The 27,033-nt window shown below is 42.3% G+C and overlaps 1 protein-coding gene across 3 annotated transcripts in view; it reads right to left on the reverse strand.

Annotated features, from left to right (window-relative positions):
• Positions 1-27,033, reverse strand: part of PHACTR1 (phosphatase and actin regulator 1) — a 248,428-nt gene that overhangs the window by 105,627 nt on the left and 115,768 nt on the right. For all 3 annotated transcript variants that reach the window (XM_082637352.1, XM_082637350.1, XM_082637351.1), the window contains exon 3: positions 8,665-8,745. In XM_082637352.1, coding sequence (XP_082493478.1) covers positions 8,665-8,745 — 81 coding nt within the window. The remainder of the gene's footprint in view (positions 1-8,664; positions 8,746-27,033) is intronic.

Below are 27,033 nucleotides of genomic sequence, written 5' to 3' on the forward strand. Positions count from 1 at the left end.
CTGAACGTCAGCCGTGCCTTCACCCTCCCCTGCACTCCCCAAATCGAAGCAGTCACAGGCCCTCCTGACTCGACCTCCTACAATTCTCCAGTCTCTCCTCTCCCCCTCCCCCCATTCCGACTACCCTCCTTCCTGCCATTTACCATCACATCCTCCGAATCCCAGCAACAGTCCACCAACTGGTCTCCCCGACTCATGCCTTGGGGTCCCTCCAAGTCCTTCTCTCCCACGGGCAGAGGGATGAGGCTGCAAGTCCGATTGTGCAAAAAAAAAAAAAAAACCCTTCCAGAGTTCCTCCTCACTGCTCTCGGGACAAAGAATAAGCAACTAATATCATATCCCTGCCTGCAAGCTCTGCCCTGACTTCCCCTCACCATATACACATGCTGGACACCCTCTATCTTTCATTATCCCCAACTTGGTGCCTCCCCGTGTGCTAGCCCTTCTACTTTAACATTTTCCCAACCCATCCCACCTTCTCCAGGATAATTCTCATCACCCTTCAGGTTTCCTCTAAGACACTGTTCCTTCCAGGATGCCTTCCCTGAGTCTCCAGGCCTCTAGGAGGGTGACGCTTCCATGCACCCCCGAACATCCTGTACTTTCCTCATCATAAATGCCAAGCACCTGAACCCATTACGGGACCGTAAGTGCTGTTAGGGGAGCCCACCTTGACCCTCCTAGCATTCCTGGAGCCCGGAACGATGCCTGCAACCTAACAGGTATTCAACAAACACGCAAGAGACGAATACTTTTGCTGGGGAACACTTGCTCACCGATATAATAATAACTTCATTAATGTTTTGGCTTGGGATAGTGATTTTCTGAAAGAACACTGTTGCTTAAGAGAATGTGGACCACAATTTCTCTTTATTCGCTTTCATTTAATCTGCTTTCCATTTACCCCACTAGGGCAATCCACTGCATTAGGCGCTGAGATGCTACATAAATGATTCTATGTCACTGAGGCTGAAAGTAAACAAACACTCTTTTCATTTTCACAGTAACTCCAAATCACAGCTTCTCACCTAGAAGATGCCATTTCTAGGTGAGACACGAGAAACAGCTAAAAATGTGACAAAACAATGTCCGGTAAACGCTGTGAAAAGCATTTCCCATCAACTTCAAGACTTTAAAAGTCTACACAACTGGGACACCAGATAAACAACGAGACTTAAAAGGCTCAAGTCTAAGAATTAGTCTCCTCTGATACAGGGGAGAATTGTTATTTTTATTTTTAAAAGATGATGACCTTTTAATTTAAATACCAGGCTTTTTTCTCATAAATGCCTGAGAAGGGGGGAAATGTAGCCTCTGCATAAGAGAGTTGTCCATTTCAGGGAGCTTCTGTTTGTGTTGATAATTAAAAATAACACCTTCCAAAACGTTGCTCTAACTCGATAAAGGAAAAAAGCACACCTCAGAGCACTTTATTATTTGCTGTGAAATGTTATCGCTAATTCCCAGCACACAGTGAAAAGGGAATTTGCTCATTTGTACACAGTCAGTTCTGTTCTTCCGTGACCCCTGGTCTTCCTCCTCCGGTGGGGCTAGCTCTCCCCCCAGGTCTTCGTGTGATTGCAGTGAGCAACCACCTGGTGACCAGGGGAGCCGCAGCGGCCTCAACTCCATCCCTGCAGGTGGCCACACCTCCCAGCTCCCTGCCCCCATCTGGGGTGTGGTGGTGTGTAATATACAGGGTCGACAGCGTGTCCTTCCACGCAGAGAGATGGTCTCCTTTCCCTCTTCTTCCCCCCTCATAAGTGATATATCCACTCATGTGAATTAAACACACCCATACTGTACAAAGCACGTGACAGGACTGTGATAGAACTGAGGTTTCACTGGAAAACCCAGTGTTGAAAAATACAGAACAATTGCCATTGTTATCCCCAACATTCTTTATATACATCATGCTTATTTGTAGAGATCATCTGCAATAACCACTAACAGCATTATTTACTAATATCCTCTGATGACCAATAGGCAATATATTACAAAGTCTTTTTTGTGTGTTCCTATAAATTCCAAACAAAGGACAGATGGTCTTAGCAGGGGTTTTCAGAGTCCACACTCGCTGGCCGTGAACCCTTAGGCAAGTCTATAACCTTGCTGGGCTGCAGTCGCTCCTACTCTACTTTGGAAAAATAACAGAAGCCAGGTCAGGTGACCTCTTGAGATCCTTGCTAAGCCTGAGAAATATCATCACGATTTTACTAATGGCCAAACAGTCCACTGTCTTCAGGATATTTTTCTCCATAACACCTAATAACCACTGTTTATGAGTATTTGGCATCCATATACATGAATATGCACCCAATCTAATACTGCCTATTTAAACAACTGGCAATAACGTTTCATGAACCACAAAATGAATGAACAAGACGGACCAGGGTTCTAGTGCTCTGGATTTTGCCAACACAGGTGTACAGACCAAGTCGTGTGTACATGCAGATAGCCTCAGGCTGGCATTTGTTGTTTCTCAATAAACATACTGAGCATTGACTATGTCCCAATAGGACATAGTGCTACTGTAGGCAGTCGGATGCCACAACATCCGTGAACAAACCAGACAGAGATCCTGCCCTGCCTGGTGGAGCTCACCTTTCAGTGAGGAGAGACCAATGAGAAAAAGGCTAATACAACACATATGTAATTTATAGATTGCAGGTGATAAGAGATAGAAGGAAAAAAAGAGAGAAAGAAAGAACACAGTAGAGCAGGGTCAGGGGATTACAGACCTATGGAAGGAGGTGACAATTTAAAATCTGGAGGTCCCAGGGGAGCTTCATTGAGAAGGTGGAATCTGAGCAAAGACTTGAAAAAGGAGTGAACCACGTGGATGGATTATCTGGGGGAAGAGGGTTCTAGGAAGAGAGTGGAGCCAATGCCAACGTCAGGGGCTGGAAAGCAGGGTTAGCAAGATGCCACAGAGAGGACGTTATGAGGAAGTACCGCCAGGGAGTTGAAGCAAACTTAGGGGTTGGAGGGCAGATCGTGGAGGGCTTCGTAGGCTGTCGGAGGAGCTTGAAACTTCTCTGAGTGAAGTGGGGAGCCACTGTAGGCTCTGAATGGGGGGTGCTGTGCTCTGATTTACAGAGAACTGAGAGAGAGGCAAGTGTAATACAGAGTCTTTAATTTAAAAGAAACATACTGAGTCAATTTAAGGAACTTAAGGGCTCACGAATTAGGTTACAGGTTGTTTAGAAGTAGTAGTAGGACCAATGCTCCCGTTTCAGCCACCCGATCACTGCATTTAGGTCTCTGTGCAAATATCACCTCCTCCAGAGGTCCTCCATGATTGCATTTATATAAAATCGTGGCTCCCCCTCTGAATTTATCTCCTTACCCTGCTGCTTTGTTTATCTTCGTAGTGCTCATCACTCCTTGGCAATATATCATAGGCTTCTTTAATTATTTCCTATTTCTTTTAGTAGAATGTGAACTCTGAGAAGGTGAGAATCTTGCTTTTTTGGTTATCACTGTAGCTCGACACCTAGAGCACCTGGCAAAGAGGGGGGATTCAGTACCAATTTGTTGAATGAATGAATAAATGTTCCAGGAGTCTAGGAGAACCCTTAAGTTCTAATTTAAAAAAAACAGACTACAGGGTTTCCCTGGTGGCTCAGTGGTTGAGAGTCCACCTGCTGATGCAGGGGACGTGGGTTCGTGCCCCGGTCTGGGAGGATCCCACATGCCGCGGAGCGGCTGGGCCCGTGAGCCATGGCCGCTGAGCCTGTGCGTCCGGAGCCTGTGCTCCGCAACGGGAGAGGCCACAACAGTGAGAGGCCCACGTACCGCAAAAAAAAACAACAGACTACAGAACTGGGGACTAAATAGTTAAAAATAAGCTGTCTACAAAATTATAGACCATTTTCCATCAGTAGGTGGTTTCACATTTTTACTCTTTAGAGTGATGACAGTTCACTGTAATGTTTCATTGTGTTTTTCACGAAATTTCTGTATCCATATTGTGGAAAATATGGAAAATGAGAGAAAAAGAATTTAAAATTTTATGTTCCTCTACATCGTGATTAACAATTTAAAGTCTTCTTTGTAGTTTTTAAAGTCTGCTGCATTTTTACATGGCTTTGATATATCCAGAGATCAAACGATTTTCTCTGACCTTTAATCTAAACTTTCTTCTGAACTTTATTTTTTTCTATAAATTTATTTACTTATTTATTTATTTTTATTTTTGGCTGCATTGGGTCTTCGTTGCTGTGCCCGGGCTCTCTCTAGTTGCGGTGACTGGGGGCTACTCTTTGTTGCGGTGCAAGGGCTTCTCACTGCGGTGGCTTCTCTTGTTGCGGAGCACGGGCTCTAGGTGCGCGGGCTTCAGTAGTTGCGGCACGTGGATTCAGTAGTTGTGGCTCGTGGGCTCTAGATCTCAGGCTCAGTAGTTGTGGTGCATGGGTTTAGTTGCTCCACGGCATGTGGGATCTTCCCTGACCAGGGCTCGAACCCGTGGTCCCCTGCGTTGGCAGGCGGATTCTTAACCACTGTGCCACCAGGGAAGTCCTCTTCTGGACTTTAAATGCATGTGGTTGTATATAGAAACCAATAAGAAAACAGAAGCCATCCAGTAACTTAAGCTCTTTACATCTACATTCCATTAAATGAAGGATTCCTGAACTAGTTTTTAGAGATATTGAGAAAATGTCCCCTCTTCAACCCAAGCTCTCATTTTTCCTGATTTAAATTTATTGACTAGTTTGGGATTTTAACCTGCTAAGAAAAACATAAAGAATTTCGAGGAGAACTGTCAGAATAATAAAACCTCATTTGTTCTGAGTCTGCCAGGCCAAGTTACAAATCTCATATCCCTAGTTTATCTTAATACTTTCTACAAACGAGTATGGCATTATTAAGCAAAATCAATCACATAAAGAGTTGGAAGAGAAAAGCTCATGTACTAAAGATAAACTGCTTCCCACCACCTTAGCAATATCATATACAAAACAGTATAACTGCAGCATGAACAGGGGTCGGCCCCTGTGGATGGGCTGACACAGTAATTGCAAATTAGGGACCATACATCTCTGGTGGAAACTGTTTTGCTGCCAGGTAACCAGACTCATGGGTGCAAAATGAGGAATGATCAGCCAGGCAATGTGGAAGGACTGCTGAAAATCTAAGAAATTTATCTTTGAAACAAACAACTTGGAAAATGATGAAAGGCTCTTTGCCTCTTGCTGTTCACTCAGGATGTGGCAATAAAAGTTTATTTGTTTTACTCCCTAGAATCCCAGACACAGCAAGTTGAATGATGCTGTAGAAAGGGGAAGGATGAATGACAGGAAAACGATGTTTAGAGACTAAAGAGGAGACAGGGTGGAGGGGTGAGAAGGTAATTAAATCAGATACCAAGGGGCTAGGTTCTCGGCCACCCACATTGGTAAGGCCATTGTGAGGGGGGGTTGAAGATCCTTGCACTTAAGATAAAAGGGGTGGGCTTAAAAAAAAAAAAAAAAAGGTGGGCTTCCCTGGTGGCGCAGTGGTTGAGAGTCCGCCTGCTGATGCAGGGGACACGGGTTCATGCCCTGGTCTGGGAAGATCCCACATGTCGTGGAGCGGCTGGGCCCATGAGCCATGGCTGCTGAGCCTGCGCGTCCGGAGCCTGTGCTCCGCAACGGGAGAGGCCACAACAGTGAGAGGCCCGCGTACCGCAAAAAAAAAAAAAAAAAAAAAAAAAAAAAAAAAAAAAAAGATAAAAGGGGACAATGATGTCCCTTTCTAACTCGCGGGCCTGAACTAGGCTAAAGCATATAAAGGGTTTTAAAAAATATAAAGGATGATGATGATGATACTACTACTAATAACGGGGTGTTAACAATTTCTTGAGAACTTATGGGATGATAGCCACTATTTTACTCTACATGTTGTTATGGACGGAACTGTGTTACCCCCTCTCCCCCCTGCCCAGATTTATATGTGAAGTCCAAACCCCCAGTGTGACTATATTTGGAGATGGGCCTTTACGGAAGTAATGAGGTTGAATGAGGTCCTAAGGGTGGGCCCTGATCCAACAGGACTGCATTCCTTATGAAAAGAGGAAGAGACACCAGGAGTGCGCACGCACGGAGGGAAGGCCATGGGAGGACACAGCAAGATGGCAGCCGTCTGCAAGGCGAGGAGGAGGCCTCACCAGACACCAATCCTGCTAGCACCTGAGTCTTGGACTTCTAGCCTCCGAAACTGTGAGGAAATACACTTCTGTTGTTTAAGTCACTCAGTCTGTGGTACTTTGTTATGGCAGCCCTGGCAAACTAATACAGATATGTTATCTCACATAACCCTCATTACAATATTATCCACACTTTCAAATACAGAAAGAGAAGCACAGAGAAGTTACGCAACTTCACTAAAGTTGCACAGCTATACTCAGTAGTGGAACTGGAATTGAATCCAAGCAATGATTACAGGGCTCACGTTCTGAACAGCTGATGGAACATAATACAAGGTAATGTGATTAATATCCGCAGTGATACAAAATGGATGCTTTTATCAGAAAAACCCGCAGCAAATACAAACTTCTACATCGACTATGTGCAATTTTAGTTTCCCTCTACTCCCATTCCCATCATACAAACAATAAGCATTTTTTGAGCCAATCTATCTCAGCCACTTTCTGAGGGGGTCTGGCATCAGGCCTTACGAAGTCCATGTTCTCCTGGAGTTAACGTGCTAGTGAGGAAAGCCGGCCAGCAACAGAACAGAAAAAAGCAGACAGCGATAAGTGCAAAGACAAAAATAAAACCAGAAGTTGTGGTGACAGGCGGCGGCTAGCCTGGTCCTTTCCTCCACAGTTGGTTACTGAGAGCGTGCTGTGAGATGACCACAAACAGGACACAGCTCCGAATCCTGGGGCAACTCCTAATGGGGGCTGGCAGGCCCCAGACTCAAGGTCCCCTGTTTCTTCCTCTGTAAAATGGGCTTTTGCTCTAACAGTCTATGGCTTCTTTGATTAAGTCAAGAAGTTACTCCGGCAAGATTTACCCTAACTCAGTTATTAGGTATGATGGAAATAATAAATACTATAATACAATGTATCCTCTCCTTTAAAGGATTCCTGAAATTTTCCTGGGAGAGACATAAAGTTTGCAGGAAGAAAGGAGGGAGGGGGAGGGACCATTTAACTGGATCTGAACAGGCTTTAGCTAGGACAGTAATCTTTATTTAAGCCCTTGGATGCTGGCCATGTAATACCATACCTGCGGTCAGACACTTCCCATCTTCACCAGGGAGGGAATATAGAGAAAGGAGTTTGAGATGAAACATGGAAACTTAAGATCAGTATAAGGGAGAGGTTTGGGGGGCCCATACAGAAATAAGACATTGCAGAAAAGTGACAAAATGATGCATTCTTTTTCTCTGGAGAGCTTCATCAACCAAAGAAACTGTATCTTGGTATGTCTCGCCCAGAAGTAGAAGGATGACACGTGACTCGCCATAGGGATGCCTTGGAGGGGCCAGGAGGCTCTGCTAATGAACAAAGGCGGTTTGAAATAGTACAGCTTCACACCCTACCTGCTGCATCCCCTGCCACTAGGGCGAGAGCAGTGCCACCTCCTACTTGCAGCGTTTCAGGGTGGCAATGTGTGCTAAGAAAAAATACTTCAAAAGTGCCATCAGGAAGCTCCATGGCAGGAATGAATGGGGTGAACTGTACCACCAGAGGAATAAGGACCAACTCACTGAAGACAGTGGAATCAGACAGAAGCACCCAGGTTAGAAACACAACCTGCCTTTCTGTATCAGAACACAAACCAGGCATGTAGAAGACCTACAAAAACATGGAAAACTGACTGCACTGTCAGAATTACAGGATCACTTTGATGATCAGGGTGGATCTTTAAAGTGGAACATGTGATTTAATCATCTGGCCCAACAAATAATACTGGCCTCAAATAATAAGATCTGGAACAGACAATTATTACTGATGACTGTAACAAGACTGGAATAACAGTTCATCATTTCTCTTAAAGCCTTAAATGAAGGCTGGTGAGAGGAAGGGGAGGGGGTGAAGAATAGTTAATATACTGGGTAAACCACTGCATACCTTCGTATTTAAAGGCAGTAGTTCAATCAGCAAAAGACACAGGACAAGTTCACCAGCAAACACTTTTGGACACGTTCACAGCGCATTTGTAATCACTGGAAATATTATCATTTGAAATATGTGTACATTTATATAAAACTATATATAATTTTCTCCACTTTGATTTCTCCTATTGTTGGGAGATGGACTGCCCCCAAAAATCTGTTAGAGAAATTCTAGATGCTTGTGGATTTTTAACATTTGTCCTGGGAACCCCTAGTGCCTGAAAGAGCCTGAGCAATTAAATTCACCCCAGCTGTGTGTGTTCAGACACCAACAGGCTCACCACCAGTACCGATACCATTTCTCGGGCCACGTCATTTGTCTCAGCAACCTAGGGTTTGATTCCAGTGCTGGGAAAAAGGGAGCTTTCGTTCCCTCTATAACAGCAATCACTTCAGCACTGTCTGCTACATTCTCTGATCTCTCCAGAAGTGTGGAGTGTTAAAGGTTCAAACTCTGATAAAGTGATACAGAAAACTGAATCCAGCTCCAAGAAATATGCACACAGATTCCACGCACGGCTTTTTTCTGGCTCATGGAGACTGGAGTGGTCCCCTTACCTTTATCATAGATTTCCTTCAAGACCCCTCGTTTTATTAGCTCCTCTCTGCTTTGCCTCATCGATATTTTCCTTTCCAGGGCTGCGAGCAAAACACAGAGAAGCAGGGGTGAGTAGGTAACAAAGACGTTTCTAAAAAGCATCATATTTTAAGATGTATTGAAATGTAATATATGGGAAAGCTTCCGTAAGTGATACTTTACTAATGTAAGCTAATGATACCAGTTAATACGCTTTGAAACTATGATCAGCATTTTAATCCAATTATTTCATTTAATCAAATCAAATTACCTATGAGGTAGGCATTTTTAATCTCATTTTATTTAACCGCTCTATATGGTTGAGGAAACTGTACCACAGAGCAGCTCAACAACCTATCAGAGTCATACTGAGAAGAGCATCCAAGATTCAAAGCCAGAAAACACGACCTCTGCCCTCGGCTTAACCTCTGCATCACACAGCATCTTCCTGAGTGTGGCCTTTCCTCATAGGTGGGATTTCTTTTATTTTTTTAAATTTTTTATTTTATTTGCGGTACGCGGGCCTCTCACTGTTGTGGCCTCTCCCGTTGCGGAGCACAGGCTCCGGATGCGCAGGCTCAGCGGCCATGGCTCACGGGCCCAGCCGCTCCGCAGCATGTGGGATCTTCCTGGACCGGGGCACGAACCCATGTCCCCTGCATCGGCAGGCGGACTCTCAACCACTGCGCCACCAGGGAAGCCCGGGGATTTCTTTTTTAATTACCTAGTTCATACAGATCACATCTCACTGAGGATTTTGTTGCTTCCCAACTATTTTAAAAGTCATTTGAAAATATCTCCTAAAAAGCTCCCTGGATTGGTACCCAGGTTCCCGAGGAGAGCCTAGGGGGCGGCGGGGACCTCCACGTGACACCCACCCACCGCTCTCCTCTCTTGGCTGCAAAGAAGGAATGGACTGTTCAGTTCCCAAACACACTTCCACCTGACCAGCCATTCACCTGAGCCAACCGTTCAGGCAGGTGGGAGCTGCAGGGGGGAAGAGGGAGCGCTTCCTCTCGGATCCGCGGGTATGATGGAGGGCAAGTCAAGTGGAAACAGAGCCCCAGGGTGGGGAAGTGAGGGCAGCACCAAAGGGCAGGCCTGTGGCCCCAGGTGGGGAAGGGGAAACCAGCAGAACCTGCAGAGGAAAGAAAGCTATTCCAGCAGCTGACATTTCAGTAAACACAGAATGGAGGAGGTGAGACGTGACGGCAATCACTTTTGTCAACTTGAGATTCTTTACATCCTTTGGATACACAATTATTCGGTGGGGGGGGGGAAATACCAGTTATAAAATAAGGAAACAATTTTATGCAGACATATTTAGATGCAGATTACACACACACACACACCTCTCAATAGAATTTAATGCAAAGAATATGAGTAAGAACTAGAAAGAAAGCAAGGAAACAAGAATTGTGATTGCAACTACGTTACCCACTAGCCGTGTGCTCTTAATCAAGTCACTGTGCCGGTCTGGGAAGACACTGATGCCTCCACCCCAGCCACCACGATTTACCCACAGACGTGAGGGCAGGAAGGTTGTACGCAAGGGCAAGGGTTAGAGGTGAGTGGGAGGATTAACGGAGCGGTGTTCGTTTTGGGAGGTGAAGGAGTTTTATGTCCCAACCCGAAGAGTACGATATGGTGGGAAGAGGGCAGACGGGGTTCTTGTGCAGGAGAGGGACTCCCGGGGAAGGGGAAGAGAGGTGCGTGCAGTTCGGTTAGAAAGTTCTGCCTGATTTTAAAAAAGATTTGCTCAGCAGCACAGTGGGAAAGACTGAACAGGCAAGATGAAGCGGGGGTTTTTAAGTAAAAAGTTTGTTACCAATCTTTTGGGTGAATAAACAGGTGCTTTGCCATCCTGTACTGAACCATGTAAATGAACAGATTTCTCTTCAACAAAATGAGGTTTCCCAGGGGCTTTTCAAAACCGTGGAGTAAAGAGGATGAACCTGACCCACGGCGCTAAGGGAAGGATCTGCAGCGAGCCAGACAGAGCCCTAGATGCAGAGGTCCGAGATCTCAAGTATCATCAGAATATGGTCACTGTCAGGCCAACCACTTAGGTATCCAGACCTCAGCTGTCTCTCCGCACTCATTCAACAACTGACGATCAGCTGCCTGGAGTGCAAAGCTACTCTGGCAGGGGCTGGAGATGATGGTGACCAAAGGGACAGCCCCTCCCTCACAGGGATTATAGACTAATGTGTGATTCAGTCATCAAATGATGATATCGCCTAATGTGTGACTGCAAATTGAGATGGGCCTCATAAAAGAAGACATGGTTCCTTGGGGCTTCCCTGGTGGCGCAGTGGTTAAGAATCTGCCTGCCAATGCAGGGGACACGGGTTCGAGCCCTGGTCGGGGAAGATCCCACATGCCGCAGAGCAACTAAGCCCGTGCGCCACAACTACTGAGCCTGTGCTCTAGAGCCCACAAGCCACAACTACTGAGCCCATGTGCCACAACTACTGAAGCCCGTGAGCCACAACTACTGAAGCCTGCACTCCTAGAGCGCATGCTCCGCAACAAGAGAAGCCACTGCAGTGAGAAGCCCGCACACCGCAGTGAAGAGCAGCCCCCGCTCACCACAACTAGAGAAAGCCCGTGGGCAGCGATGAAGACCTAACACAGCCAAAAATAAAATAAATAAAATAAAAAAAAAGAAGAAGACATGGTTCCATCAGAGCGTATGATAAATAACCTCCTCCACTGGGGAGTTAGAAAAGGCTTTTCTGAGGAAGAAACCCCAGAGCTGAGTTTGAAAGATAAATATACCTTATCTTAGCCCAGGGCAGTTGGGTAGGAGCTGACGGAAACACTCCAGATAGAGCAAGCTTGGCAACGGCTCCTGACGGAGGAATCTGGGTGCCGTGGACAAGCAGAATGCAATCTGGTGTGACTGTACCACCAGGACCAGGTGTAGAATGATGGTTTAAGATGTGGCCAAAGGGGCAGGGGGCCTGGGCCATGCAAAGGCCTTATTGACCATGTTATTCTAAGGGAAATGGGAAGAAGTGATCAGATTTAAGTATTTGAAAGACCAACGCCCATTTTAGTGTGGAGGATGGATTGGAGGGAGGCCAGTTACCAGGTGATTACAGAAGTCTGGGCAGAAGATGATGGCAGCTACCCTAAGATGCTGAAGACAGACACAGAGACAAGGGATACACTCAAGACATGTGAAGGTGGCAATGTTGCCACGACCTGAAGGTAAGGATTGGGCATGGGGTGTGCAGGGGAGAGAGGGGTCAAGAAGGACTCCTTGGTTCTTGACTTGAGTAACTAAATGGACAGTGGTGTCAATTACTAAGGCAGGGGACACAGAAGGAGAATCAGGCATGGAGGGAGGATGCTGAGCTCAATGTCACCAACACCCAGGAGGAGATATCAGCTATGTGCTCGGGAAGTGTACTGGGATACATCATGAAACAGGGATGATGAGACTGTCCTATACATGCCAGTGTTTCTCAAACTTTTCCATGTGAATACTCCTAATAGTAAAGGAGTAATGCCAGGGAAGTTGCCTGTCCCAAGCATGCCATTTCTTTAATGTATTGAGTTTTTCCTTAAGCATGAAGGTAGAGCTCACATACTATATCTGACTCTTATTTAAATAAGAAAGTACCCCCCCTCCACCCTCTCCCGCATGCACACCAATTTCCACCTTTAACTGACATTCTGGGAAGAGATGGCTTATTTACACTTTGGCTTTGTCCATTTCCTGTGCAGAACCCTGTGCCCAGAGAGGATGCACAGATCATTGTGAGAAGGGTGGATGTCATGTCATTTAATTTAATCTTCACCACAGTCCTGTGAAGTGTTATTATTCCCATTATACAGATGTGGCACCTGAGGCCCAGCAAAATTAACTTGCTCAGAGTCACAGAGCAGTAAGTAGAAGAGCAGAAAGAGATTTTAAAGTCTGTGGGGTTTTTTTTTTTGCCTCCACAATACCACTTTATTATGGAGATTGTTATTAAGTATATAGGCTCTAAAAATAATCTAATGTATACCGCTTTAAAAATGGAAGGCAAGAATAAACAACAAGGTCCTACTGCACAGGATACTATCCTCAATATCCTGTGATAAACCATAATGGAGAAGAATATGAAAAAGAATATATATATATGTATAACTGAATCACTTTGCTGTACAGCAGAAATTAACACACTGTAAATCAACTATACTTCCAGGGAATAAGTTTTTAAAAATAGAAGGCAATTTATTACTAGTTTATTTGGGGCTGAGTATCACAGTAAAATAACATAATTACACTTTGGTTCAGGAGCTTCTTCTTTCTAAGGCACTCTTCACCATCTCTCTTAACAAGGTATACACGATGCCTCTCTGCTAATCTTATTTTCAGCAGTTCCTCCAAAGTTGGAGCTAAGTCTAACTGGGGTCAAAGACAAGCTCACCCACTGCCCCAGGGAGTGAAATAAAATGGACTCTCGGTGCAGCAGGAGGAAAACTCAACTCACCTGACCTGGTCTATTACTAAGCCATAAACCCCGGGGGAAGAGGATTCCATGTGGGGAGAAAGAAAATATAAGTTTCCTTTTCACCAACCAAAGCTAGGTCCAATCCTCCCTCTCCAACAATTTTGGCTTTGGGTAAAACAAAGACAAAAAAAGAAGAGAAGAGATTATGAAAAGTTAAGGAAGTCAGAAGATGAGGAGCAATGCATCGGGAAAGAGAAGGTATAACGTGCACTGCATCTGTCCAAAGGGTAGGAGGAATAAATCGGGTAAGTGAGTACCGAGGTGTGAGAGGGAGCTGATTAACTGGGGGATGTTGGTCTCTGGGAGATGGGAAATGGAAGTTAACAGAACAACATCATTTATCTCTTAAAAGGAAAATAAAACTGAAAAACTACTTCGTTAAACTTGTGGCAAAAAGCACACAAGTAGGTAACATTTTTTTTGTGTGTGTGTGTGGTACGCAGGCCTCTCACTGCTGTGGCCTCTCCCGTTGCGGAGCACAGGCTCCGGACGTGCAGGCTCAGCGGCCATGGCTCAGGGGCCCAGCCGCTCCGCGACATGTGGGATCTTCCCGGACCGGGGCACGAACCCGTGTCCCCTGCATCGGCAGGCGGACTCTCAACCACTGTGCCACCAGGGAAGCCCGGTAACATTTTTATATAAAAAAATAAAGTCAGTAAGGACTTAATTTAAAATAAGAAAATCTACTATATAAGGATCACTCCAATATTATTCCGTTATTAAAGCACAGGGCAATATAAAATCTGAGTGACCACACATGGGAATGTGCTGTGTAAACTTTTTGGTTATGAAACTGGAATGCAGTGATGGTTGCACAACTCTTCAATTTTACTAAAATCATTGAGCTGTACCCGTCCAAAGAGTTAATTTTATGTTGTGTAAATTATACCTCAATCAAGCTGTTATGAAAAAAAAAATAGTGACCACCAGCGCAAAAACATGAGTTAAAAACAAAAATAGTAAATCTAAGCAGACGATTAAATTTAAACTTTCGGCCACAGTCAGCAAGAGGACAACAGTAAAATACAAGGATTAGATATATAGCATACAAAAGTAACTTTCTAAAAACAATTATTTTAACCTCTAACAGAATAGAAACAAAACAAAAAAAGCAAGAAGCTGCTTTCCCCCCAAAATGAAAATACAGCTCAGAGCACAACAATGCAACTCCTTGGATCTTTAGAAAAGAACCAAATCTCCAGGCGGTAGTAGGCGCAGAACACTGTAATAGGCTTTTGAGACGAGCCTGTGGTGACTGAAACATCAAAACCAAATTGCATAAACCAGCAAATGTGCCAAGGCTACTGCAGGGACACCCGGTCTAAAATTCTACGCCAGCATATGAGACACCCTTTAGAGGAAAAGGGGAAAAATGACTGACGGGCTTTTAGAGATAAACAAAGACAAAGAATTAGTTGAGTAGGTCCAAACACATTTTAAAAAGCTTCACATACCCCTCTTTCTCGCCTGAAATGAGTGAGAAGTACTTCTCAATTACTGTACCAAAAATGGCCCCAAATGGCCCCCCAAAATTATATTAAAAGGTTGGCATGTCCAAGGAAGGCTCTTGAAGCTTGTCATTAAACAAAATATTCATATAAAAAACATGCAGAAAACCTTGAAAGGCCTTTTCTTTTAACACCTTTATTGGAGTATAATTGCTTTACAATGGTGTGTTAGTTTCTGCTGTATAACAAAGTGAATCAGCTATACATATACATATATCCCCTATTTTCTCCCTCTTGTGTCTCCTTCCCACCCTCCCTATCCCACCCCTCTAGGTGGTCACAAAGCACTGGGCTGATCTCCCTGTGCTATGCGGCTGCTGGCATAGGTATTCTTGCATTTTTCACCATCTATTGACCGTGCCTTTTTATTTTTCATACTTCTGATACATTGACATCTTGGAGCCATGCTGATCCTAGAGACAGATAGCCCCTCCCAGGGCTAACAGATTCCTACAGATAGTAAGTGACTTGCCTATGAGCCTGCCTTTCGTATGCAAACCAACCACTCCAGAGTCCCTATTCTCAATACGGAGTTCTTACACTACAGGCCAAGGTTCTCCCGCCCTCAACAACCAGAGACAGTCCTTATGCCCAGAGCCACTAAAATGATTCACACTAGCCAGGCACACCTGTTAACCCTATCCTGCACATTCCTTCCTGTGGAAACCACAATAAAGGCTCTTGCCCACGTTCTCCTCCCTTTCTGCTCCCTGAACACCCCTGGTGCTTCTCCACGTGGCTCTCCATGGCCTGGCATGACCCGTTCTCTTCAGGATCTGTGAATATACTAGACTCTCTTTTCAATGGCAATTGTCTCTTGATCTGTGGGCTTCACCATACCTGAATAATAATAAAGCCTACAGTTTAAAACACATCTATTCTTGCACTGGTTTGTAAACAAAGGGAAAAGCTAATGAGGGTTTTGGTTTTCACAGCTTTATGTTCCATTCTATTGCTCTGAAGTCTGTTTACATTTGAGCCAGTGCTTTATTAACAGAAAGTTGGGTGAAGGACTGATCCTCAGCGGTAAATTCCACCAAAGCACAGAGACTAACTCTGGTAATGGAGTGACACCAGTTCTAATCACTACTGTGAACCTCTTTTGAGCCACCACTGCAGGATATGCCATATTTACTAAAAGCCAGTTCCCCATCATCTCCCCCTGATTATTTTTTTCAGTCTCCCTATCCACATGGGTATGTGCTAAGCCAAGGAATCCTATGCTTCTTTAACATCAATGAATTTAAAACGGGCATCTTGGATGGGCTTGTTCTGCTTAGTGAATGCCTGCGATGGATGATTTTGTTAAAAATAACTGGGACATTCTCTTTTTTTTTTTTTCATGTGCTCACATACACGTGCTCTTTTATTTTTTTATTTATAAAAATACATGAAACATGTTCACTGTTAATAATTCAAGAAACAGAAAACAAACTCCTTTTTCATTGCCCCTCTTTCCATAGACCCAACTCATCAAATCTCACTACCGCCTTTCTTTGATATTTTCATTCTCTCTTTTCTTTCCTCCCTCTCTCTCTCCCTCTTTCCCACACACTCCCACACTATATAAATACAGTTTTTAAAACCACAAATAGGATCATTCTGCTCATATTGTTCTACAACTCTTTTTTTCTCCTCTCATCTATAAATATGTTTTAGAGACCTTCCCATCAGTACATACAGAAGCACCTCATTCTTTTTGAGTACCACATACCATTACATGGGATATAAGTGCCAGAACTGATTTCACCATCTGCAGCTGAAGAAAATTTAAGTTGCTTTGCATTTTTGGCCTACAAATATTGCTACTGTGAATATGCCTGTTCAGGCACCCATGTGAACAGGTAAAAGAATTTTTCTAAAATATATCACTAGACTTACTGGGCAGGGTATTTTCGCTGTGCTCCCCGTACTGATGGAAGAAAGAAACTCTTACATTTCATAAAATGAGGAAATGGGGAAAAAAAGCAATATTGATGCTTTTTCAGTCATCTGGTTCTCAGAGTACCAGAGCAGGGAGTTGTTCATATTTTTCTCTAGGATAATCTATCTCTGTTGAATTCTCTGCTCAACTGCCTTTAAATTACATTCTGTATGGGATAGAAGTTTGAAGGGGGGAAACAATTGAGAAATGATGAAATCTACAGTAGCTTCCTGCAGAGTCTTATGCTTTCAGTGGTTAGAACAGTCAACTTGCAAGTAAAATCTGTAGCTTTTACCCCTTTAAAATTTGACAACTCCAGTGAAAGTGAATTTATGCTAGAGATCTACAAGTAACCAATGGAATGAGCCTCCAGAACCTGGAACCTACCTCTACTTCCCAGCTGACATCATAAATAAGGAAAATGATTAATACGATGCAACTACATCCTAGAAGGACCCAACATGAAACAACCAACCCACATTTACACTATCTCCAGAGAAAATGCATCCATTTCCCCTAAGATGAAGAGACTCTCTTTCAAAATTAAATGTATACATACAATATATAAAAGAGGGGAAAGGAGAGCAAGGATTTGGAGGAAGGGATAAATCCAGAGGTCTTCCATTTCAAAAGATCAGATGACAAATGCCAGTTGATCTTCTATTTCCTAAGGAAATTAAGGAGAAAAGCAACAAGGTTGTCAATCTAAATGCTGGGTTGAAGAAAGAAGTAGAAAAGAATGCAATTTTAAACGTCTAGTTTCAGACAGAATGGTATGATAAACACATTCAAGAAGAAGTCCTGTTAATCTAGAAGCAATTTGTATGAGCACCGACTTTTACCAACTGAGATGATGTTGAGGGGTCCTATGAATAGCTAAACATTTTGCTAAATGTAGAATCACTAGGCAAGAAGGTTTTTGATTACTTGATTATCCAAAGAAAGCTTATTGAATTACTAATTCAAAATGAAAAATCGCTTTTAATATATTTGGCAATTAAGGCCAAGTGATCCTCAAAATCAGAAAGACTGAACTACGTCCAACTGTATAGCACAAAGAACTATATTCAATATCTTGTGATAAACCATAATGGAAAAGAATATATAAAAGAATATATATATATATATATATATATATAAACAGAATCACTTTGCTGTACAGCAGAAATTAACACAACATTGAAATCAACTACACTTTAATAAAATTTTTTTTTAAAAACCAGAGAGACTGACCAGTTTAGAACTCTTTTCCCCTCTAAAAATCTAAACCATGTGGAAATTTCATCTAAAAGATGGAATCTAAGGTGTAACTGTCCTCATCACATAATAAGCATAGATCCTGATTCACATTGTTACAATGTGAACTCCAGCGATGGTCCAAGTGGATGGGGTGCATGAATAAGGTTCCTCATCTCTAACATGGTAACCTACCCAATGTACTCGTGCAACGCTGAGTAGCTAGCTTACATAAACTCTTCCCAGCCCATGAGGTAGGAGATGAGATTGTTTATTTACTGTTGTTTGTGATTACATCCAAGTTATCTAGGTCAGCACTTTCCACCGTCTGTTCTGCAGAACAGTATCCCCCAGAGATGCTCTGAGGAAAGGGTTTGAGGACAATAGTTTTGGGAAATGCCATGTACCACTGGAGGATCACAGTGTTCATTAGCAGGAGAGGCCCTAAAGAAACCAGTTTAACTCAGTTTAACCCAGTGTTTCTCCCAAATTCATTTGACAGTATGACCCTTTCATGGAGTACCATGGGTCTTTCATTCTGAGGAAAATCTTCTGCGAAACAATGATCTAAATTCCAGGTTGCAGGAAGCAAATGTGGTTGTTCTGTTGTAAAAAGGAACCAGGGAGGTCAGCTTTTCTAACTCAGCAGGGACACAGAGGGGCCAAGATCTTTCATAAAGAGCTTTCTGGTCAATGTTTGAATCAAACACAACAGAAAACCTAAAGTCCTGCAATATTAAATGAGCAAGGCATGATTGAAAGATCCAGAAAGATCCTAATGGAGCAAAGTGACCAGCCATCCATCTACCAGTCCTCCTGTGGTCCTGGTAGAGACTTCAGTTGGTAGACATCTGCATTCCAGTGACCTCCCCAGATGGGCAGTCCCCCATCCGTTCTCCAGATAAGTAAAGACTAGACTTAACCTTGATCAGCTCAATACTACAGAGTATCTGTCCAAAACAACAATCTGGGTTTTGACATAATTGGTATTAGGTACTTCTTTCTGACAGTAATGCAGATAGTTTAATTTCCTCTGGAGTCAGAGAGCATGAGAGTTGGACATGTCATTAGCATAGACAAGGCGATCTATTTCCCTCTTACTGTGGGAGAAGTGCCTGCAGTCAGGTCCCACAGGAGCCTTATCCACTGATGAAGTGTATGAAAAAAAGGATCACAGACTCATTTTAAGCTGTAAATTGTGCTGTTAAAAGCACCTTTTTCATGGATCTTGATTGGATCCTGGTTTGAACAAACTAGCTATTAAAGCGTTTGGGGGTCAGCTGGGAAAATATGAATATGGACTGGGTATTAGACAATATTTTAGGGAATTACTATTAGTTTTGCTACCTATGATAATGGAATTGGTGTTATAGAGGACATTTTCCTGAGTTTTTAGAGACGAATGATTAGAGATGTCTGTCATTTACTTCAAAACACTTCAAAAAAAAAAAGCAATGAATATGGCCACATCTTAGTAACTGTTAGGTGACGGCTATATAACTATACAATTAAACTGTGCAATGATATTATACAATTCTCTCATGTTTGAAAATTCTCAAAATGTAAACGCACAAAATGAATGAATCTTACAAGTAATGCTGAGTGAAAAGAGCAAGACAAAAGAACAACACACTGTGATTCCATTTATAGAAAGTTCAAAACTGGCAAAACTAAATATATGGTTTAGAGATGCATATCTCTAAACTTTAAAACTACAAAGAAAAGAATATGATGACAATAAAAAAATCAGGACAGCAGCCACCTTTGGTGGGGAGGGAAATTGCAATCACAGAGGCACATTAAGGGGCTCCCAGATACTGTCAATTTTTTTTTTGATGTGGCAGAAGTTATATGCACTTTATAACCATCTGTTAAAGTGTACATAGATGCTTAATGCATTTTCTCAATGTATGTTTTATTTTCCAAAGCAAAAGCATTCAAAGGACCTTCTTACTAATTCTGCTTCTCTTTTCACTGATGTATTAGCCTCTGAAGGGGAGTAAAAAACTCAGCCACCATAGAATGAAATTATACAGTTGGCCAGCAGACAACTCTTGCTAATGAAAGAAAGGGTGATCATACGCAATAAAAGCCACAAGTTCTTTCCTGGCCATTTCTTTAAATAGTTCAGATACGAGCACAGAATGATTGCTCTTAATGCCTGCAAGTATCTGGGCAGCGGAAGAGGGACCTGAAGTTTGAGGGGGAGAAAGCTGGCAGAAAGTTTTCGAGGTGAGTAATTTTGCAGAAGTAAGTATTCTGATTTTTGAAAATAGGTTGAACTGTTCTTGGAGTCCATCCTTGAAGTGGCATGTAAGAAGCAACTTAGGGGAATTCGTTTTGCAAGGATCAGGCTCAACCCTCTTGGGAGGGCACTGAGGAAAGTTTGTGTTACAATTGGCAGATTCCATCTTCTCTCTCTCTACCCCAATCTGCCCAGGAAAACTTCAGACCAAATTCTAACAGAATAACTATCAGTTTTCTCTTCGGAGATTTACAAGACATGGTAGAAATAATTCCTTCTCCATTTATTGGTCCCCTCTTATGGGAACATGGTTTAATAAAACTAAGATCTGAAAAGTAATGTAGGTTAAGCCCTGTTTACAACCTTCACTTTGTCTTTTCACCTATGTATCACCTATTACAAGGGACTTTATTTCATTAAATGTGGAACAGGTGGCCCTACAGTGATAGAGAATGCAATGTAATGAAAGTATTTATGTTAGAAATAAAGGTTCGATGCTTTGGGGTTTGCTTCTTTTACTTGCAGGGAAGTGTGTCCTAACATCTGTATTTTTTTTGTGATTGTGTACCAAGCTACAATTCACATTTCCATCATGTTCTCTGCTACCTCTAACACTCTGGTCAGGAATAAAAAAGAAAATTCATTGATTTAGAGCCAGTTAAGTGACTTTCTCTTCCAGAGGTAGGAAGCATAATGCTGTTCTGTATTTCATTCCAGACACCTAATTATTACTGATCGCTTTAGGATAGAAGGGTATCGCCCGAAGCACTGAAGAAGGAAATCTGAAATCCTGCCCAGAACAGCTTAATAGCCCAGCTACCACCTGTTACCCAAAAGATAATAGGGCCCTTGTTCAAAGGGTTTTGTGCTGTCAAGTTAATGGAAATAGGTTTGCCTCTTTCACTGCTTGTTTTTCCTCTCATGGTCCAATCAACTCTGCTGCAATGAAGCCTTTAGAAGGCGGTGTTAAGATGTTTAGGCTTTAAAATCTTACTTCTATGATTCTTCATAAGACAGAGAAAGACAGCAGCGTTAGACTGAGGGAATGTATTTGCTCTTAGTATCTAGTCAGATTAAAGTCAACTAATGATTTTGAACAAAAATTTTAAAAACCGTAACTATGTACAGTTATGTCAAATGTCTACTCAGACAAATATTTTGTCGGAAAGGGACATCTTTGTGTGAAGACTTGATTTCGCCCTTCCATTGCCATGGTAACACTCACGATGTATTAAGAACTACTTACTGTGCTTTCCATGTAGTACTTTATTGTAAGTTTCACAACAACTCCAGAGGCTTGATTATCACCATTTTGCAGATAAAGAAGATGTTAAGTAACTTGCCCAAGGTGCAAAATTGGACTTGAACCCAAGCCGTGTGATTCCAGTGTGTGAAAACTTAAGCATGACATTATACTGCCCATTGCCTGACAAGTCATCCAGACTATCCACAAATAAACAAACGTGTACAGATAGGCTACAGTGCATAGACAGAAGAACAAAAGATATGCTTTTTGCTATTTTCTGGGCCAAATTTTGTAGCTTGTAAACTCTGATCATTTCTTAAATCACCTTATTAAAGTTTAGCAGTAACTTAATTGTCACCCAATGAGGTTTCACAAATGAAGACAAAGCATCCTGCCTCACGCATAAAACTCAATAAATGCTGTGTGATTGTTTTTATGATCACACTGTACTTTAGAAAAAGTTAAACTGGCCAAAGGAAATACAGAGTCACACAGAAATTTATAATTTCACTCTCTTATATGTGTATGTTAAGTAACATCCATGTTTTGGAAGGTAAATATCCACTCAGTTACTTCCCATCAGTCATTTCCAATGGAGAGAATTATAAAGGTAAGAAATGTGCAGATTTGCTATATCCTTGAAAAACTGAGCTACATCAAGCCTTTTATACCAAAGCAGAACAGAGATGCTCATGAAGAAGAAATGCATAACTGCATATAATTAAATAACAAAACCTTCCAATCCAAGAGAAAGTCCAAGTAATTTAGGAACATCCTTTCCATTTCTGCACTCCAAACACATATTTTCATTTCTGTCTCAACCTTCTCTTTTTGCATGATAAGATGCTTCACCCAGAAACAGATTGGGTTTGGCTCTTCTTTATCTAAGCACTTGCCAGCTAATGATAAAAACAATATGGCCAAATAGCCATGATCTACAAATAAGAGAAGTGAGTTATTAAGCTGTATTAGGGGGGAAAAAAATCAACCATTAGTACCTAGATATTATTCCCTGAAAATCCCAGAATATTTGAATAGCAGGTGTGTGAATCAAACATTTACCCAAGCAGCAATTGGGAAAATTGAAAAACATAACCACTGCCGAAAGAAGAAGAAATCTCTTAACATATGCAATGAAGAACAAAGGTCTAGAAGCACAGTGCTGCTCAAAGCTTTCCTTGAGGCTCTGCTTGTTCTTACAGAGGCCATCAATACCCCCTCCCTTTATGACAAAGCAGTGAGACATGACAAGCAGCATGTTGCTCCCCTAAATGAACACCAGCCTTCTCTGTTCCTCCTTTGTGATCGCAACTTCTTAGTTTTGTTTCTGATGGGTATTTTTGCACTCCCTTTGAAGTAACTGTCGCATGCAGAGTGAAAGGTAACAAATGTGCAACGCTTACTTCACCAATGGAAATAGCAGAAATCAATGTCTTTCATTTGCTTGACACTGATTCTTTATGACATCATGAATGGAACTTTTTTTTCCTCCATAAAATTACCCAGCAGTCTCTTAATTCTAGGGGACTGACTCTGAGTGATGAGTTGATTTGAGGAAATGTCTGGGCCAGGACAGCAATTTAGAATTCAGATGTTGATTCTTAGTACCATCTGGGCTTGAGGGAGGGAGGGGATGAAGGATTTGATGGCCGTGGTCCTGATGGGAATCTAGCTGATCTCAATGGTGTTCAAAGGCGAAGTAAACCATCAACCCATTTTCTTTCTTCCTCACAAACCCACAGAAGTGGCTTCGCTGGCCTCATCGACAAGTTAATAGAAAAATCTTGCCCGAGGTTGTGCCTATACAATATTACAGGAATGAGCCATGAAAACAGATCAATCAGCTTGATTTGATTTCTCTCCCTATCAAAACATCCTGTCACCTGACAGAGCTAACTAGATAAACTAACCGCTGTGAAAGCATGAAGACAGAGACAAAATAGAAACTGTCTGGACTTTGTCACACATTCTGTCAAAGCTATTGGCTCAGGGATGCAATCAGCTTAGTATTTTTTAAATTGTGGTAAAATACACACGACATAAAATTTACCATTGTAACCACTTCCAAGGGTACAGTTCAGTAGTTTAAGTATATTCATATTATTGTGTAACCCATATTTTCATCTTGTATAACTGAAACGCTATACCTATTAAACAATAACTCCCCATTCTTCTCCCCTGCCAGCCCCTGGCAACCACCATTCTACTTTCTGTATCTATGAATCTGACTACTCTGGGTACCTTATATAAATGAAATCATACAATATTTGTCTTTTTTTGTGACTGTCTTATTTCACTTAGCAAGGTACATCTATGTTGTAGCATGTGACAGGACTTCCTTTTTAAAGCTGGATAAATATTCAATTGTATGTGTATATATCACATTTTGTTTATCCATTCATCTGTCGATGGGCACTTAGGGTTGCTCCCACCTCTTGGCTATTGTGAATAATGCTGCTATGAACATGTGTGTGCAAATATCTCTTTGAGATCTTGCTTCAGAAGTAGGATGGCTGGATCATGTATGTAGCAGTTCTATGCTTAATTTTTTGAGGAACCACCATACTGTTTTCCTTACTCGCTGCACCGTTTTACATTCCCACCCAAAGTGCACAAAAGCTCCAATTTTCCACATCCTCATAACACTTATTATTTCTGTTTTTTTTGTTTTGTTTGTTTTTTTAAATAGCTATCCTAATGGGTGTGATGGGATGAAGTTAGTTTTAAGATGTCAAAACTCAGGGAGAGGAAAATTATGAGAATCTAATGCCTAATGTTTGGCTGTGAGCTTAAATGCTTTTAAAAGTTGCCATTTCTTCACCTCAGGTCACAGAAATAATATCACAAGCTAAAGGTCTCCTTTGACCCTCTGGGATTACAAGACTTGATTTCTTTATAGAGGAAAAGTGGGGATAAATTTAATGGAAAGGATGAATAAGTTAAGAGGAAAGTTTACATTTTTCAGAGAAAAAGTTTTGTTGTTAGTGTCATTTTTATTTCCAAAATAGAAACTTATCCACAAATGCCTTCATAATTCATGAAGGACAGTAGCTTCACCGCAAATATCTGTACCTCTCTCCACTGTGCGTGATGGAAGTCTTTAAGTATATGAGCCAAAGTTTCTAGTTTATGAGGAAACCTAGCTACCTGGTATGCACACGGTTGCTTTCTTTGAAACTTCCATGGGGCTTGAAACAATGCTGTCCATTCAACTTGAGTTCCTCAAATGAAAATTTGGGGGGAAATACAATTGCGTTCAAAGGTAGCAAGTATGGATTCTGTAAGCATTTCAACTCTATGTTTCAAACAGGTAGAGAATATATTCCTAATGAAAACAAGAATTAGTTTGTGAATGTGTAGAGCAGGTGTTGGCAAACTTTTTCTGTAAAGGGCAGACGGCCACCCATCTCTAAGAAACTACTCAATTCTGTCAGAGCCGCTCTAGACAGTACACAAATGAATAAGGTGGCCGTGTTCCAATAAAACTTTATTTACAAAAACAGGGTGGGAGATGGATTTGGCCTGTGGGTCATAGTTTGCTAACCCCTGTTGTAGAAAACCCAAGAAAAAGAACTTTATAGAGTTTTCCCATAAGTTGAAGGAGGAAGAACAAACCTTCAAGCTGTGTGGCAAACAAACAAACAAACAAAAAAGACAAACGGCAAAAGAAACCTTCTAGACATCCTTGCTTTCAAAACTAAGTATAAAACTGTGGCTTTCACATAAAAAAATGCATTTCAGGGCTCCATGTCATGTTCACACTTTGGATCCTTGAGCTAAAGAAGCTTATGATACATGAGAATCAACATAACCTTGGATGCGGAACCTTGAAATCCTAACTTCCTCAAAAGCTAAAGTTTAACTTCACAAAGAAGAAAATCTCAGGTAGAAATGGCACGTTTCATCATAAGTCACTTAACAAATTCTTGTTGTCAGGGTGAGGAAATGACGTTTTCCTCACTAACTACAATTGGAGGCTGCGAGGTAACCACTGGAAGGAAACGCTGAACCAATCCCTCTGACATCCGCCTCATTTTCCCCTTGGAGTTTCTCCCAAAGTGGTGAGAAAGACTCTGTCCTTGACCAGACTCTAGTCCAGAGGCTCCTCTAAGCCTCTTCTTGACTTGGCCTCTAAGAACTCAATTTTCAACACTAACGATTTTGTCCACCCCGACACTAAGAGACTTGAAGCGACACATATAGTTTCTAGCAGCTCAAGGCTGCATCCCTTGGGTGATGACTACAGCCCCCGAAAGTACCTGCCTGAGAAAGCTGAGTACTGCCCAAAGGACGTACTGTTTGTTCCAGCCGAAACCTGACCTAGGCCCCTGGGCTCCCTTGTCTTTGGGCATTTACTTCAGAAAATGGACAGTAGTAACTCCTTTCTTTGTGCCTTTGAGACAGAGGCAGATGTAGATGTATCTTCTACAACCCAGGAGTGTCTTTCTCAAGGATATGGAAGCCATTCCTTTTTTTGTTTCGCGGTACGCGGGCCTCTCACTGTTGTGGCCTCTCCCATTGCGGAGCACAGGCTCCGGACGCACAGGCTCAGCGGCCATGGCTCACGGGCCCAGCCACTCTGCGACATGTGGGATCTTCCCGGACCAGGGCATGAACCCGTGTCCCCTGCATCGGCAGGCGGACTCTCAACCACTGCGCCACCAGGGAAGCCCTTTGATAACTATTTTACATTAATTTCTTTTCTTAAAGAAAAGTCTAGTGCCCTATTTTACTTATAATGGTTCTTGGAAAGGATATGGAAAGAAAAGAGATTAGGGAATTTCATGGAAGTCAAATTTTGAATGACATCTGAGTTTAAGCTCCTTTTTCTAAACTTCTGGCTTTGCGAAAGCTCCTTTCTACATTATTAAAAGAACACGAGGGGATTACATGTTTGTGTTTGAGGTTTAATCAAATCATTGAAATGAATCCTTAAAAATATTTAACAGGTCTACCCAACAGATCTAACAAGCTAAGGAAGCTTTTAAAATATTTTAATTATTATTTTAAAAAGCACAATGCTACATGTTGTCAAATAAAATGAAGTTAAAATTTCATAAAAATTTGCATAGGCTTTTAAAACAGGGTAATAGTAACGGAAAGGATTTAAAAATAAATCTTGACTTAATTGAGAGTAATAGAAATTAAATGTAGCATCTACATAGCTTGTGACTGAAGTTATTTTTAGAGAAATACCAGGGACAGACCCCACCACATGGGCTCAATCTCAACGGAAGATTCCTCCCAACCAGAGGCTGATTCTGCTTGCGCTCCAGTGCCCTGAGTCATCATAGGAGTTTACGCTAACAGGAAGGACAACCAAACCTCAACTGTCTCCTCTGCTGCAAGTCAAGGAGCAAATTTTGAATATTTTATCTGTGGATTTCAGTCATTCTTTCTTCCAAAAAAATGTCTTGGTGTGTTTTGATTTTAGCACATCCTATGTTCTAGGCACACAGGTAGGCATCTGGTATTAAAAACTGTGTCTAGGGCTTCCCTGGTAGCGCAGTGGTTGGGAGTCCACCTGCCCATGCAGGGAACACAGGTTCGTGCCCCGGTCCGGGAGGATCCCACATGCCGCGGAGCCGCGGGGCCCGTGAGCCCTGGCCGCTGAGCCTGCGCGTCCGGAGCCTGTGCTCCGCAATGGGAGAGGCCACAACAGTGAGAGGCCCGCGTACAGCAA

This window comes from Mesoplodon mirus (assembly GCF_964341445.2).
Source record: "Mesoplodon mirus genome assembly, chromosome: 12".
Lineage (NCBI taxonomy): Eukaryota > Metazoa > Chordata > Mammalia > Artiodactyla > Ziphiidae > Mesoplodon > Mesoplodon mirus.